Source organism: Sciurus vulgaris (genome assembly GCF_902686455.1).
Source record: "Sciurus vulgaris genome assembly, chromosome: 7".
Lineage (NCBI taxonomy): Eukaryota > Metazoa > Chordata > Mammalia > Rodentia > Sciuridae > Sciurus > Sciurus vulgaris.
Genome location: NC_136467.1, coordinates 128,302,761 through 128,319,077, shown reverse-complemented (window position 1 = coordinate 128,319,077; position 16,317 = coordinate 128,302,761). Strand labels below are relative to the sequence as shown.

The 16,317-nt window shown below is 34.0% G+C and overlaps 1 protein-coding gene across 1 annotated transcript; it reads right to left on the bottom strand.

Moving 5' to 3' along the window:
• Nucleotides 1–6,878: 6,878 nt before the first annotated feature.
• On the bottom strand, nt 6,879–7,808 carry LOC306666692 (olfactory receptor 2J3-like; the record flags this gene model as incomplete). The annotated part of the gene is made up of 1 exon (XM_079148914.1): nt 6,879–7,808. The coding sequence occupies one exon, from the start codon at nt 7,806–7,808 to the stop codon at nt 6,879–6,881; it is 930 nt and encodes a 309-aa protein (XP_079005040.1).
• Between the last annotated feature and the right edge of the window lie 8,509 nt (nt 7,809–16,317).

The window sequence follows — 16,317 nt, the reverse complement described above, 5'->3', positions numbered from 1 at the left end:
AGGAGAGCCGTCTCTGTCCTGGAAGTAGAGGGGGATGTCATTCACAGCTACAGGTAGTCGAAGCTTGGATGTGGCCAAGATGGACCAGACAGTGGAGGGTCATGGCACCCATGGTTCACAATCTTGAACAGTGAGAGTTTGAAACCAGTGGACTATTTCTTTCCTGGTTGGAGCCATGGTGCCCTGGCAATCTGTGTCAGTCTGGGGCAGGGGGATGCTTTTGCATCAGGTCCTATATGAAGTTGTAACAATCTTATTATTTATATTTTTTTCTTTTTTTTTTTCTATTGACACCATTTATTCAGCTTTTAACCACGCTATGGAGAATCTATTATCAATTTCTCCAAATGCCAATTTTTCCACATCAGAAAAATAACATTTTTTTAAATTTTATTTTTCATTTTGATTCACTTTACACAAATGAGGTACAACTTTCAGTTTCTGTGGTTGTACACCATGTAAATTCACACCAATCATGTAATCATACATATCCACAGGATAGTGATGTCTGTCTCATTCCACTTTTATAAGTTCGCCTTTTCTTCCCTCTCATTTCCCTCTATGTAATCTAAAGTTCCTCTATTCTTCTGTCACCCTCACCCCTCCAACCCATTATGTATCATCATCCACTTATCAGGGAAAACATTCGGCCTTTACTTTTTTGGGATTGGCTTATTTCATGTAGCAAGATATTCTCCAATTCCTTCCATTTACCTGCAAATGGCATAATATTATTCTTCTTTATGATGGAACAATATTCTATTGTGTATATATACCACAGTTTCTTTATTCATTCATCTGTTGAATGGCATCTAGGTTGATTCCACAATCTAGCTATTGTGAATTGAGCTGCTGTAAACATTGATGTGGCTGCATTACTGTAGTATGCTAATTTTAAGTCTTTTGGGTATAAACTGAGGAATTGTATAACTGGGTCAATAGGTGGGTTCATTCCAAGTTCTCTGAGGAATCTCCATACTGCTTTCCAGAGTGGCTGCACCAATTTGCAACTACCAGCAATGTAAAAGTGTGCCTTTTCCCCCACATCCACGCCAACATTTATTATTGTTTGTGTTCTTGATAATAGCCATTCTAAGTACAGTAAGATGAAATCTTAGAATAGTTTTAATTTCCATTTTTCTAATTACTAGAGATGTTGAACACTTTTTCACATATGTGTTAATCACCTGTATGTCTTCTTCTGTAAGGTATCTGCCCAGTTCCTTGGCCCATTTATTAATTGTGTTCTTTGTATTTGTGGTGTAAAGTTTTGTAAGTTCTTTATAAGTTTTAGAGATTAGTGCTCTATTTGAAGTGTGTGTGGAAAATATTTTCTCCCACTCTCTAGGCTCTCTTTACCCATTATTAATTGTATGCTTTGCTGAGAGAGATCTTTTTAGTTTGAGTTCATCCCATCTATTGATTCTTATTTTAATTTCTTGTGAATACATAACATCACTTAGAAACTGTTTTGACAATCTATACTCCAACAAAATAGAAATATTGAACGCATTGACAGGTTTCTAGTGACATATGATCCTCCCAAACTGAATCAGGAAGACATACACAATTTAAACACATCCATTTCAAGCACTGAAATAGAAGAAGCCATCAAATACATACCAAGCAAGAAAAGCCTGAAACCAGATGGATTCTGAGCCGAGCTCTACAAGACCTTTAATGAATAACTAATACCAATATTCCTCAAGGTATTCCAGGAAATAGAAAAGGAGGGAAACCTTCAAACTCATTCTGTGGAGCTAGTGTCACTCTGATACCAAAACCAGACAAAGACACATCAAGGAAAGAAAACTTTAGACCAATATCCCTCCTGAACATAGATGCAAAACTTCTTAACAAAATCTTGGCAAATCACATACAAAAACATATTAAAAAAATAATGCACTGTGATCAAGTGGGGTTTATCCCAGGGATGCAAGGTTGGTTCAATATCTGGAAATCAATAAACATAATTCATCACATCAATAGACTTAAAGTTAAAAATCATATGGTTATTTCAATAGATGCCAAGAAAACATTTGATACAATACAGCACCCCTTCATGCTCAGAACAGTAGCAAAAAAAGGGATAGAAGGAACATACCTTAACACTGTAAAGACTATCTATGCTAAGCCCATAGCCATCATCATATTAAATGGAGAAAAATTGAAATAATTTCCTTTAAAAAGTGGAACAAATCAGGGACGCTCTCTTTCACCACTTCTATTCAACACTGTCCTTGAAGCACTAGCCAGAGAAATTAGGCAAAAGAAATTTAAGGAATACAAACCTCTACAGAACAGAAAAACTACAGAACACTAAGGTAAGAAATTACTGAAAACCTTTAAAGATGGAAAGATCTCCCATGTTCTTGTATAGGCAGAATTAATATTGTCAAAATGGTCATACTACCAAAGGTGCTGTACAGATTCAATGCGATTGCAATTAAAATCCCAATGACAATCCTCATAGAAATAGAGAAAGCAATCATGAAATTCATGTGGAAGAATTTTACTATTTTTAATTACTAATTTTTAACCTATTTCGAACATTACTACAAGTTTATATTCAAATTAGAATAACTATGAAAAACACTGTGAACAAATTTGGGTTTTCCTAAGGTTGATCTGTACGTGGCTTTGCTCTGAAGTGACTGTAGTAAATGGAACTTAGTGTTTTTGCTCATTGTGGTGCTGATACTGGGATTACTAGAGGACACATTGAGTGAAAGTATAGATACCTGAATATTCTCCCTGCCTGGGGCCCTTAAGGGAAAGAAGCTCACTAAATAGTTTCTGTAAAATAAGAAAGGTGGAAATATTCCTCTCATATGCAGAAGCCAGAGCACAATAAAGGAAAGGAAGGGAGAAGAAGAGGATAATATAAAGAACCAATCAAATACAAAGTAATAGATGAGCAAAAGGAAGTCAAGGAGAGTAGAGGAAGGAAATAGGGAGGGAGGGAAGACAAAAGGGATAAGGGGAAGGAGAAAGGGGGAATCATGACCTAAAATTGATTTTCATGCATATGTATGAGTTTGTTGAGATGAACCCAAGTACTGTGTTTAACTAACTATACAGCTCTTAAAAAAAAAAAAAAAAAAAAAAAAAAAAAAAAAAAAAGAAACAAAGAAGCAAAATTCTTACAAACAGTATGAAAAAGCAAGGGAAAAAATTTACCCTAAACAGTCCACAACACTTCAACACTTTAACCCATTGACTCCATAGTAAAGAAAACATCAGAGAAAGAATTTAGAAATTTCATAGTTCAATGAACTAAAAGAAGGTATAAGGAGAAAATACAGGAAGCAAAATATCATTTCAATAAAGAGATAAAGACCCTGCGAAAAAACCAAATGGTAATCCTGTAAATGAGACTTGATAAATCAAAATCAAAATTCAGTGGAGGTCTGGGGATATAGCTCAGTTGCTAGAGTGCTGTCTACATGCACAAGGCTCTGCATTTAATTCCCAGCATCACCAAAAATAAAAGTAATAATAAAAAATACATAAAATTTTTTTTAAAGATTCAATGGAGAGAATCACAATAAATTAGACCATTCTAAAGATAGATTCTCAGGCCTTAAAGACAAAGGTTATAATCTTGATAATAAACTTAAAAATAAAGAAAAGATGTTGAGAGACCATATGCAGAATATTTTTAATAAAATATGGATAACATCAAGAAAACAAATTTAAGAATCATTGGGGTAGAAGAAAAATCTAACTACAAACTAAAGAAATAAACAATTGTTTTCAATGAAATAATATCAGAAAGTTCTCCAAATCTTAGAAAAAAGACAGAAATCTTGATACAAGAATCACATAGAATCCCAAATAGGCAAGATGAAAAAATATCCTCTCCAAGTCATGTTATAATGAAAATTACTAATATACAGAAAAATAAAAGAATTTTAAAAGTCATAAGAGAAAAATGGTAGGTCACATATAGAGATAAGCCAATTCAAATTCTGACTGATTTCTCTTCTCAGGCCTCAAAAGCCAAGAGGATTTGGAATAAGAATACCAAACCCTGAAAGGAAGTAGATGTCAATCAAGATACAGAAAACTATCCTTCAGAATTATCCAATAATTTATTTCCCATTATAAATTCTTCTAAAACTTATATAATGTAAAAGTATTGTATGCACAAATCTTTTATCAAGATAAAAAAAATTACCATGGTGAATTATTGGATTTTTTTTAAAAACCATCAAAACAAGAAATAAAAGATAATAATACTGGTTCACATTTATCATTTGAAATGTGAAACCTTCATTTTATATTTTTTATTTTTAAATTAGTCTTATTTTTAACTGTTCCATAAATTCACAAATTGGTAATACATGATGTTTTGATACAGATACATTGTGTAATCTTTGCATCAAGTTACAAGAGTGGAGATGGTGAAGGATGTGGGCACTTCATTTAGCACCTTTCCCTTCTCAAGACCAATCCAGGACAAGGCCCGTCCTGGTGGTCCCAAGACCCAACTGATTCTTCAAAGACCCTATCTTTCATATCAACACACAGAGACCCAGGCTCTGGGCCCCAAATGACTCTCCAAAGAACCAGATTCCAGCCCTGCTCCAACAGCAGACTGGGTCTAGGCTCCAAAGTAATCCTTGAATCCCATTTGCAGTGCATGCTGAGTCCAGGACTGTACCCACCAGTTATTACCTCACACTTCACACCTGATATAGTATCTATTATGAAAAAAGACAAAAAGAATGTTTGGGTGTGGATGTGAAAAAAAGTAATATCATACACTAGGGGAAGGAAGGCAATTATTATAGCCAATATGGAAAACACTATGGAATTTCTTCAAAATTTTGAAAATAAATCCACCACATTATTTTGGAATCATATATGATTGCTCTCACACACACGTGTACACATGCACAAACGTGTATTTTATAAAAGAAGGAAATCCTGATACCTGCAATAGCATGAATGAACTCTAGGATACTGAGTGAAATAGTCTATGCAGACAATGACAATAATCTTTATTCACACATATATGAATCTACATTATTTTAACTTAAGAAAGCTCAGACAAGTAAAATGCTGGTTGGAAATAGGAAATAAGACTTTTTTCAAAAAGCACAAAGTTTCAAACAGGAGACCTATTGAGATATATTACATAACATGATGTCTAGAACTAATGTTACTATATTCTACACCTGAAAATTTCTAAGAGAGTAGATTTGTTTCTTTCTTTACTTTCTTTTTTTTTTTATACCAGGAAATGAAGCCAGTGGTGTTTAACCACTGAATCATATTCCAAGTCCTTTCTAAAAAAAAAAAAATTAATTTATTTTGAGACAGGGTCTTGTTAAGTTGCCTCAGGCATCAGAAATTGTGGAGGCTGGCTTTGAAGTTGTAATCCTCCTGCCTCAGCCTCCAGAGCCACTTGGATTACAGGCACGTGGATGCCAGGCAAGAGAGTAGATCTTAAAAGGTTCTCACCATACCCAAAAATATTGTTAACTACTCAGTATGATGTATATGTTAATGAACCTAAATAATTTCATAATAATTGAATACATCAAAATCTCATATTGTACAAGTAGAAACAAGCAAGTTTTTCTCCTTATACCTTTAAAAAGCTGAAGGAGAAAATTTAGATGGTGAAGGATGATAATGCTACACAGTTATACCAAACCATAAGCTTTTCACAATGCAAGATGGTACAAATATTTCATATTTCAAATAGTCTTATTCATGTGCATTTTCACTGTACATAGACATTATTATCAGTTTCTTTTATTTACACAATTATTGCTTCTTTATTTCATGGGTGGTAGTTTAGAAGACAAAGGAATATTTACCCTACTATTACTCTTCTCAGTCTGATAAAAGAGTCACAGATAGAACAAGGAGAGAATGAACAGAGTCAATGTGATTGCAAGCCACACAGGAAATTGGAAGTTTTGGGTGTAGTATTATTTTACAATGTAGGATATACAGTCTGCAATACTTGTACCAAAGTCTTTATAAAGCCCTTGAAGTATGTATCTAGCAATGAACTTACAGACAAAATTCAAGCATTTCTAAGAGGTCACTTTAGATTATTTTCTTTCAGTTAATATTCCAATAATATTGATATGACTGACAGTTAAGTGGGTGAGTATGTAGTTCACTTATTTCAGATAGAGCTGGTTAAGAGTACAAATAAAATTATTACTTTCATAAAAATATTTTTTTTGGAAAATATGTTTACTTTCCTAATGTACTTATTAACCACAAATACTCACCTTAGATCAAGCTTAAAAACAAAGAAAACATTTCCCATTAAATGACCTTTATCAAATGGTTTTTGAATATATTTTTAAGTAATAATTTCAAAAGCTTATTGGCTTCAAGCCACTTTTGTATCCTATATTTCTAATTGCCTCCCATATTTTTTATAGCTTTTTTAGGCAATACAGGTACTTCAACCATACTCTATATCAAATTATATTCAGCCATAATGATTATTATGGACAGGATACATAATAGAGATTTTAAAATGCAATGTCATCGTTTCATAGGAATTATAAACTGCTCTTTTATCAATATTTACGACAAATCTCACACCTCATTCTCAATTATGGGAAGGTTTTAGAATCACATTAGAATTGTGATATGGAAAAATATCAGTAAAATATCACTGTACTGGTCTTAATTTTACATGGCTGAGTTCTGTACAATTGAATGTTTTTTAGGTAGACTGTATTTTGCTTGTACCTGTTAGATAGAATTCTGGGACCTTGTAAGACTATATGCTCATTAGTTCTGGTACAGTGAGTGAAAAGGGAATGTATAAATGGATGGACCTTTGAACCACTGGTGAGGAGTTGGATGCAACATTACATTGTTAATGCCACATGCATACTTCATTCTCTCCCCATTAGTCTTCTAACTGCCCCTCTGACATCTTTGTTTCGGAGGGTATAGATGAGGGGGTTGAGACTTGGCGTGACAACAGTATAAAACAAGGCAATGAACTTCCCTTGCTCTTGAGAATTTTCTGTTGGTGGCTGGAGATATATAAAAAGAGCTGGAATAAAAAACAGGGAAACCACCATAAGATGGGATCCACATGTGCCAAAGACTTTCTGAAGCCTGGTAGTTGACTGCATCTTCAGTGCAGCCCGAGCAATGGCACCATAAGATGTTAGAATGAGGAAGAGAGGTATGAGAGCAAAAATGGAGCTTGTGAACATGAGGGTCAACTCATTAGCATGAGTATCACCACATGACAATTTCAGAAGTGCTGGAACTTCACAGAAAAAGTGATCAACTTGGTAATGTCCACACAAGGGTACCCAGAAGGTAAAGAAGGAATGGAGTGCTGAGTTTGTGAAACCACTTACCCAAGAAGCCAAAGCTAAGGATTGGCAGAGTCGAGGGTGCATGAGGACAGTGTAATGCAGGGGTCTGCACACAGCTGCATAACGGTCATAGGACATCACCATCAACAGGACACACTCTGTGGTTCCCAGAGCAAGAACAAAGTAGAGTTGAACCATGCAACCAGCATAGGAAATAGTCTTCTTTGGGCCCCAGAGGTTCACCAGCAGTTGGGGAATGGAGCTAGTGGTGTAGCAGAGATCCAGAAAAGAGAGGTTTGAGAGAAAGAAGTACATGGGAGTGTGGAGACAGGAATCCAGGTATGACAGCATGATGATGAACAAATTGCCTAGCAGTGTCATCAAGTAGAATATCAAGATAACCACAAAGAGAACTATTTCCAGACGAGGCCATTTAGAAAACCCCAGTAAAATAAAGTATCCTTCAGAAGTAGTGTTGATATTTTTCATCATTTTGCTTTCTGTTACCTTAAAGTGAAAAAATAACACATAAGCTCAAAAAACAAAAGGAAATGCACCAAGAATTTTATGGACATATGAAAAATAAAGAAAAGCATTTTTAAAAGCCTGCCACTGTTGGATTTTAGGACAATTAGATTATTAAGAGACTTTTACAGTAATTGACTTAACAACATAAAAATTCTCAAGTTGATACTGATATAAAATAATAGTGAAATATATCAATGACATACACTGAGTTATTTCATATGCCACAAGTTAAATTAATAAATATGAAGGAATGATGCCTTTGGGAATACATAAATGGATACAAAATTGGTAGATAATACTTTGATGAGAAGCAGGTTATTTACATAGTCTAAAACATCTCTCTACCAGTTGCTAGATAATTAGAAAGTGAAAGATAGTAAAGTTTGCAGTTGCAGACCCTGGTAGACACCCCATAACCATGTGACGAATGTCAACATCAACAGTGTTGAAACAAATCAACATTATGTGGCTGCTCATGTGATGCTCTCAACAGGACACGCTATCACTTCAGTCATGTTCCTGCTAAGAATGCACGTCCTAATTCTAATAATGAAGGAACTTGACACAACTCAAAATGAAACAAAACAACTTGCTTGTACTACTCAAAATGTCAAAGTCAATAAAGGCAATGAAGATTGAGCAAGCAGACCATGATAAAGAGACCAATGAGTTAAACTACCATTTGTAATCCTATACTTGAAAATGATTGCTATTAAAAAAATTTGTGAGACAATTGAAGAAATCTAAATGCATACTATAGATTTGATGACATCATCTCCCTCTTAAATTTGCTATTTTTTGCTAAATGTATAGAGTTTATGTAAAATACTATTCTTGTTCTTAGAAAATAAATACCAAAAGAGAGAGTGCTTATGAAAAAATAGCATCACCAACTAGCTCTCAAATGCTCTAAAGAAGTGATGGAGAATAGAAAGATCATCAATAGGTAAATAGAGAGATGATGGATAAATAGTAGTGACATGGTAGTTCTTTGCATTACTTTTGTAAATGTGAAGTTTTACTGTAACAAGATTTTGTGTAAAATTTTATTTTGGGTAAAATTGTATTTTCCAAAATAAAATATTACCAAAAGAAATTACAAAATAATTTTGTATTCAATGCAGATATTTGCCTTTTTATATAAAAAAGTACACCCTAAAAGTCAAGTTCTTTTCAGTCATCCTATGGTAGGTGATAACTGGAAAATAAATGGCAATGGAGAAAATTCCTAATTTAGCACAGGAGGACAATTCCATGAAAACCAACAACCTTTGTTACCATATGAGTGACTTCAGTTTTCTTTTCAACATTTTTTGTTTACTTCCATTTATGTGATGATATACCATAATAAATGCAATTCCAATAATCATAAATATGGATGAAAAAATAGGAAGAAAAATATCTACTTAAGTAGTGATTTTGAATTGCTTATGTAGAGTGAAAGATATTTAGACTCAATTAGATGTGCTCACAGAAAGAATTTTATCATCCAATTTGTTTTTTTGAACTCAAAGCTTGTATCTAACTTGGAAAAAAATATATAAATAGATATACTAACATACAGACCCATAGACACCTTGACATCAATTTTTGAGTAATAATGATGTGAAAAATATGGAAATCTCAAGAAAAGATTATTAAAATTATCTTAAAGAACAAGTGCATCTAAATTTTAAACAAAATTTTAAGGAAAAGATCAAAATTCACTGGGAAGGGTAAGGACAGGAACTAGGGTCTGATATATTCTGTGTTGTGTAAGTATACCAGAATGGATTTTACTGTCATGTATAATAAAAAGGAACCAATAAAACTAAATTTTAAAAACATTCAGTGACTTAGCACTGAAATAGGAAAGGTCTGAGCAACAGTCAGTGAAGAGGAACCTCATGACAACATCACGGGCTGATCTGAACCACAGGGTCTGAGGCAGGTTCCTACGTGATGTCTTTTTCTCTAGGTTAATAACTGATAAAGTGCTTAAATTCTAAGCACAAGTTGTAATTACTACATATTTTTATGTTTTAATTCTCCAAACTATGCAACAATGAATTATTTTTTTCATTAAATATGCATACTTAATCAAAACACTAAACCTATTTGATTATTTAATAAATTACTCCTAGTGAGACTTACATTTTGTTAAAAAAAACTATATAGGTATGAACCTTAGGCTAATATTTTTCTCCTGCAGTTTCTTGATCTTTCTTCAGAAAGATGAATACTTCCATTTGATCTATACTTATTGTGACAATACATGACCTACCATTTAAATGTCCTCTTTTTCTCTGAATTCTTGATTTCCTTCAGCTTTGCCAAATCCTCCTTCTCTTCCACTGCTTTCATGGTGAACACATCCTTTCATGTTTCCTAATAAGCTACAATAGGAAAAGAAAGTCACAGTAGAGCCACTCTGCTCTACTCCTTTGGAAGTCTCAGAATTGTTATGTTTTATAAATCCAACTCCTGGAAACGATGCCAAGAGTAACTAATAGGTTGGTTTCCATCAGGAAAATTAGTATCATTCAGTTCAGCACCAAGGCTTTAAGATTGATTTGGATCTTGTAATTTATTGGTATTGGTCAATTAGATAAGCATTTATCAGTTGTTAGACAACACAGATGACTTTCTACAACTCAGAAAGCCTGAAGGATAATCAGCCAGTATAATTTTTAAAAAGCAATAAAATCCCCAAACAGCAATAATAAAAGAATAAATTATGAATATTCCTTCATGATATCTATTTGAGAGATAATGGTAATTTTCCAGAACAATTTTTGAAATTTGCTTAGAAGTGGAAATGATACATAGAAGTATGAACTCAAATGTCATAGTTATTTCCCCTCATAAAGTTGTAATTTTCTTTTTCCTTACGCAGTTGCCTCCATGACTCAGTACATTAATTAAAACAAAGTGACTGATACACAATCTTAATTTATTTTATAAACCATCAGTGTTCTTACAAAAAAAGATTAGGAAGGGATTTGAGATGACAAAGATATGCCTATACCAGACACAAGAAAGTAGGAATTTTATGGTTTAGTTTTTTTCTTACTGGAGGGGAAGGAAATAAAGTTCTTCTCCAAAGCTGCTTTTATGGGCTAAAGATAAATTTTCTGCTCTAGGTTTGAAAGTCATCAGCACCATACAAGGAAAAGTGGTCACTTTTCCCATTTGTTCTTCACTAACCAACATTTTTTTTTTTCATCCTAATATGCTCTTACCTAATGTTTAAGTTGTACTTGAGCGATTCCTTTTACTTCCATTCTTCCTGTGTCTGCTCACATTCCCTATATATCATCTTCCTTATCTATCCTTCCTTATTTGTGAATGATCTGATCCCTGGTCTTTGTCCCTTTGCCATCAATATTTGACTAAATCAAATCAGCAAGTGAGAGTCATAAAGTAACTCTGCTTTACTGATTAACTCTGCTTTGCTAAATCTAATTATCATTGGTACAGAAAAGAAACTCCTGAGTTTCCTAAAAGTATTTTTAGTCCAAAGAGAAACTCATAAGGGCAATCAGTGTGTCAGGGGACTGGCCCTTATCTTAGACCCTGTGGGTTTTTGTGGGAACAAAAGAAGAATGTGGCTTGGTTTCCTTGACAGAACCATTGGGATGGTAAATCCCAATGTGTCTATTAATGTCTTTCAAGGACTTGTCCTGGTTAGAAAACTCACAAGAAAGCCATCGGCATTAGAGGATTATCATGATTGCAATGAATCCATAGTCTGACCATCACTGAAGAAAAATTCTTCAATCTGTATTTTCCAAAAAAGGAACAGATCTGCATCTTGCTTAAAACAAAAATTTGAGAAATAATTTGTCAAGTAATCTACTTTGGGCATTGGAGAAGGCATTAACTAGTACAACAAACAAATAATGTATCTTTGCCTGAATAATTTGTTTTTCCCTTTTTGAAAAAAAAAATGGTTCTTTTTAGTTATACATGGCATATAATCCATTTTGACATAATTATAAAAGCATTGAATATATCTTGTTCTAATTCAGTTGCCAGTACCTTCCCTTCCCCTCCCCTTCTCCCACCTTATGTTTTCTTCCCTCTATCCTATGGATCTTTCTACCATTCCCCCATATTTTTTTATTTAATTAATTTCTTGTGGATGTACACAATGGTGAGATTCACTGTGGTGTATTCATATATGTGCATAGGAATGTTATTTCAGGCCATTCTACTATCTTTCTTTATCCCATCCATCCTTCCTTCCCTTCATTCTCCTTTTTCTACTCCATTTAACTTTTATTCTTCCCCTCTCTACCCCCTTATTGCAGATTAACTTCCACATATCAGAAAAAAACTTTTGATCTTTTGGGACTGGTTTATTTCACTTAGAATGATAGTCTACAGATCCATTCATTCACTGGCAAATATCATAAAGTCATTCTTTACAGTTAATATCCCATTGTGTATATATGCCACATTTTCTTCATCCATTCATCTGTTGAAGGACACCTAGGTTGTATCCACAGCTTAGCTATTGCGAATTGTGCTGATATAAACATTGATGTGGTTGTGTATCTGTGGTATGTTGATTTTAAATCCTTTGGATATATACTGAGAAGTAGAATAGCTAATTTGAGTTCTTTATCTCTTTCCACTTGGGTATGTTTAAAATCCAAGGGCTCAGCCCTGCAAAAGCATTGAAACTTGTCCCTGAACACTATTCACACTATTATTCAGAAAGCTACTACCAAATATCAAAAAAGTTTTTAGAAAACTTTAATACATTTCAAAGTATTTTAACTATGATTTTTCTGGATAATGTGTCAAAATATATAAACAACTGAAAGAGTCATTGATTGCTAGTCTACATTCAATAATAATTTTGCTGGCATAAAGCAGGATTCCATGAGTTTACATATTTATTATCATTATTTTGTTGTTGTAGTGCTAGAGATCAAGCATTAAGGCCTCTTGCATAGTAGGCAAATGCTCTACAACAAAGCTACAACCTACATCCCAGTTCATGAATTTCTAAATTAATAAAATTTTAAAATGTTACATTGTTAACTAATATATTTCACTTGTACCAAATGAAATTTTTGTAATGAAATTATATCACAATACGATAAGATTATATTTAAACATTTTTAATTTTAAGAAAATGATCCAGTATGCTAATTTCTATTAAATAGAATAAAAAGTGGTCTTTGGTTTTTGCAGTCTGGATTAGTGTGATAATTCAATATTTTTTAGCTTCCAAATACGAGAAAGAATGTGTGGTGCTTTCCTGAATGTAGACTAGTGATTACTAGAGGTTGAGAATGGTGGCAGGATGGGTGGATAAAGGGAGAATTCATTTGATTAATGCACACTATCCACATACATGAATGTGTGAAAATATCACCTTGCACTCCATTAACATGTACAGTTAATACATGTTAATAAAAACTTAAATAAAATACAGTATTTTTTAAAACTAAGAAAATATAAAAACATTCTTCATAATAAATAAGATAAAATCATTCAATGCACATAAGTTGCTATTAGCATTACAGTGAATTTTAATTATAAATGATATTTTTTAAAGTCCTGCCTCATTTGTTATTCTTTTAGATATCAAAATAAACATCTTTGGTCCAATGATTCAGAATCTTCAACTATAAGTATTATCATGTTTTTTCCCAGCATTTAGAACACAAAATGTCACAAAGCCCTTCAAATACCAGTCTTTGACTAAATACATAACCCTGAGAGAACCATTTTCATGACCTTAGTACGCATCATTCCTGTTTATTTTAATATACATTGTTTGGGAAAGAAATATGCAAATTAAATATGAATATGATTAAGAGTTATCCATTTATATGCTTACATTTCTCTATTTTATTGGAAAAAAAACTTAACCAATTGCACTTGAACCTATGAGTACCAGCAGAATTTCCTCAGTTATCAAAAATCTGGGAGATGTCTGCTAATCTGTGCAATAGCAGATAGTACCGATACCCAATATCCTTCATGATGTTCTCACTAGACATGAAAAACAACATTTAGCCTTTGTCAATCTGCTGGGTAAGAACAGATGTTGAAGTTTCTTTATGAACTATTATAAACTGATTGTTGGGAAAATATCAGTTTATAACATGGTTTAATTACAAGCAATGTATGTCTAATGTAGCCCTACATTAGTTTCTGGTAGCGTCCTTAAGCAACGAGATCCACTGTGTTATGTGACTTCCAGGAACTCTGACTTTTGGTAATTTTCACAGCCCATACTTGCCTTCAAAACTATGAAACCAATGCAAAACGTTTAACTGTAAGATGACAGACCATAAGAAACATGTCACATCTGAGAAAACAAAGTGATTAATACTTTAATGGATCTCTGCTGGTTTCTGGTAAGTTGAGTGTTTTGGCTGAGAAGAATGTGAATTAGAGTAGACTACATATTATTGAAGTCTTTTGGGTGGTGGCTTAGTTGGAGTTGTGTTCTATAAATTGCTGTTTCATTGTTGCTTAATATGCTTTCCTTTCCCCATTCCTCTCTTCTCATAATCTGTCAGAAAAGATACACACTCCAAGAGTGAGAACACACATTAATGACATAATATACAATGATCACAGTGAGACTGTGGTAGGGCAGAGCACATGCTAAGATGCTAGAAGATGTTCATTCTCATTTTGTAAAGGTAAATGTGAGACATAATGTTAAAAAGAATAGAGGAGATTGGAAAGATATGTCAAAAATAATCCTGCCCTCTGCCTGGGTATTGCCTGGTCAACCATAAGCTTTTTGGGTTCACATATGGACCAGATCCAGTATTTCAGGTTTATCAGAATTATTTATCAAAATTGATCATCAAAGTGATATTGGTTCTCTTATCCAGTTATAAAATGCAGAGGGCACTTGCCTACAGGGAGATACTATTTGGATATACATGAGAAAAAAAAAATGAAAAATTTAAATATTTTCCAATTACAAAGAGAAAACAGAAAATGTTGAATATTATTTCCCCAGTAGTTATTAAGGTTTCAAAGGTACATTTTGTATACCTGACAAAAAAAAAAGGAAGACAAAGCATTAATAATTATTCACAGCTGAATACACAAAAAATCCACCCAAAAGTTATTCATCTCATATACCTAAATTGTTTAATGTTGTTTGCTTAAACTTAAGTCAGAAACTCAGAAAGACCCAGAAATTCTGGTGTTTTGAACGGAGGATAATACACTAGAGTCAAACTGCGGTGACAGAGGCTCCAGGTCACCACAGAGGGGAGGGAGAATACAAACAGAAAGGGAGAGAAACACAGTGGACAGATTTGTTAGAGAAACACTGGTAGAACAAAAAGACAGTCTGAATTTTGGGGAAATCATAAGCTGTATAACAAGCCAGTGTTTAAGAACTGTTCCATACTTCTCAAATTGTAAGTGGAGAGCTGAGTCAGGAAGCCACCCTGAGGAGGCCACACTGGAGCCTGGGAGATATACCAAATACAGTCACACTGAGTGGGCCAGTACCTGGCATGTGGCCTAGGGTAATACACCTGGTACACATTGAAATAGTCACAGAGAAGACTGTATCCAAGAGGTCCAGTTCAGAGGAATGAAGGAGGGTGCTACACCTTTCCCTTTGAGTAGATGACTCACATGATCAGGTTGAGAAACAAATTCTGTGGGCTTGATTACAGTTGGGGACTGAGCCTTGGAATGACATTTTCTTGGGTGGTGGAACGTGAGATACTTGCTGTGTCCCTTCACCTGGGTTGGTTTGTTACCCTGCTCTGTGAATGGAATTCTCCAGAGGCCTCTGAGATCCAGATGCCCAGCAGAGATTAGAATCTTACTGACCCTAGGAGTATCTTGATCTAATATCTCCAGCATAGATACCACCTGATAAAATTCTAATAAAGGACCATAGTAATCAGTACAGTTAGATTCACAGAAATCTCTGGTGATAATTAAGAGATTTTTACATTTCTAGAATGGAAAATTCTGAGTATAAGTAAAGTTATATATGAAGAATAGGTTTGATACTGGTATCCAACCAAAATTTGTTATTTCCATTCTATTTTATAAGCTTTTGGTAATACCACACACTCCTAATTACTGTAGTATGTTAAACCTTCATATGTGGTAGAGAATTTTGACCATATTTTTCTTTAAGAGATTCATCTCATTTTGCAAAATGACCTTCCATGTTCATCCCTGTTATTGAAAAAGGCAGATTTTTTTCTTTTTCTTTTTAAAGGCTACTAGTATCTCACTGTAATATATAACCATATATGTAATGTTTTTCTCCACACCATTGCCAGACACTTGGGTTATTATTATATCTCAGTTGTTAAATAATACTTAAGTGAACTTGAGAGTGTAGATAACTTTTCAAGAATTTTGGTTTCTTCCCCGCCACATCCCCACCACCAAGCGCCGCTCCCGCTACACCGCGCTCGCTCAGAGCTCCGGCCTCCTGTTAAGCTAGCGCCGCTGCCATCTCCCTCCAGTCACCATC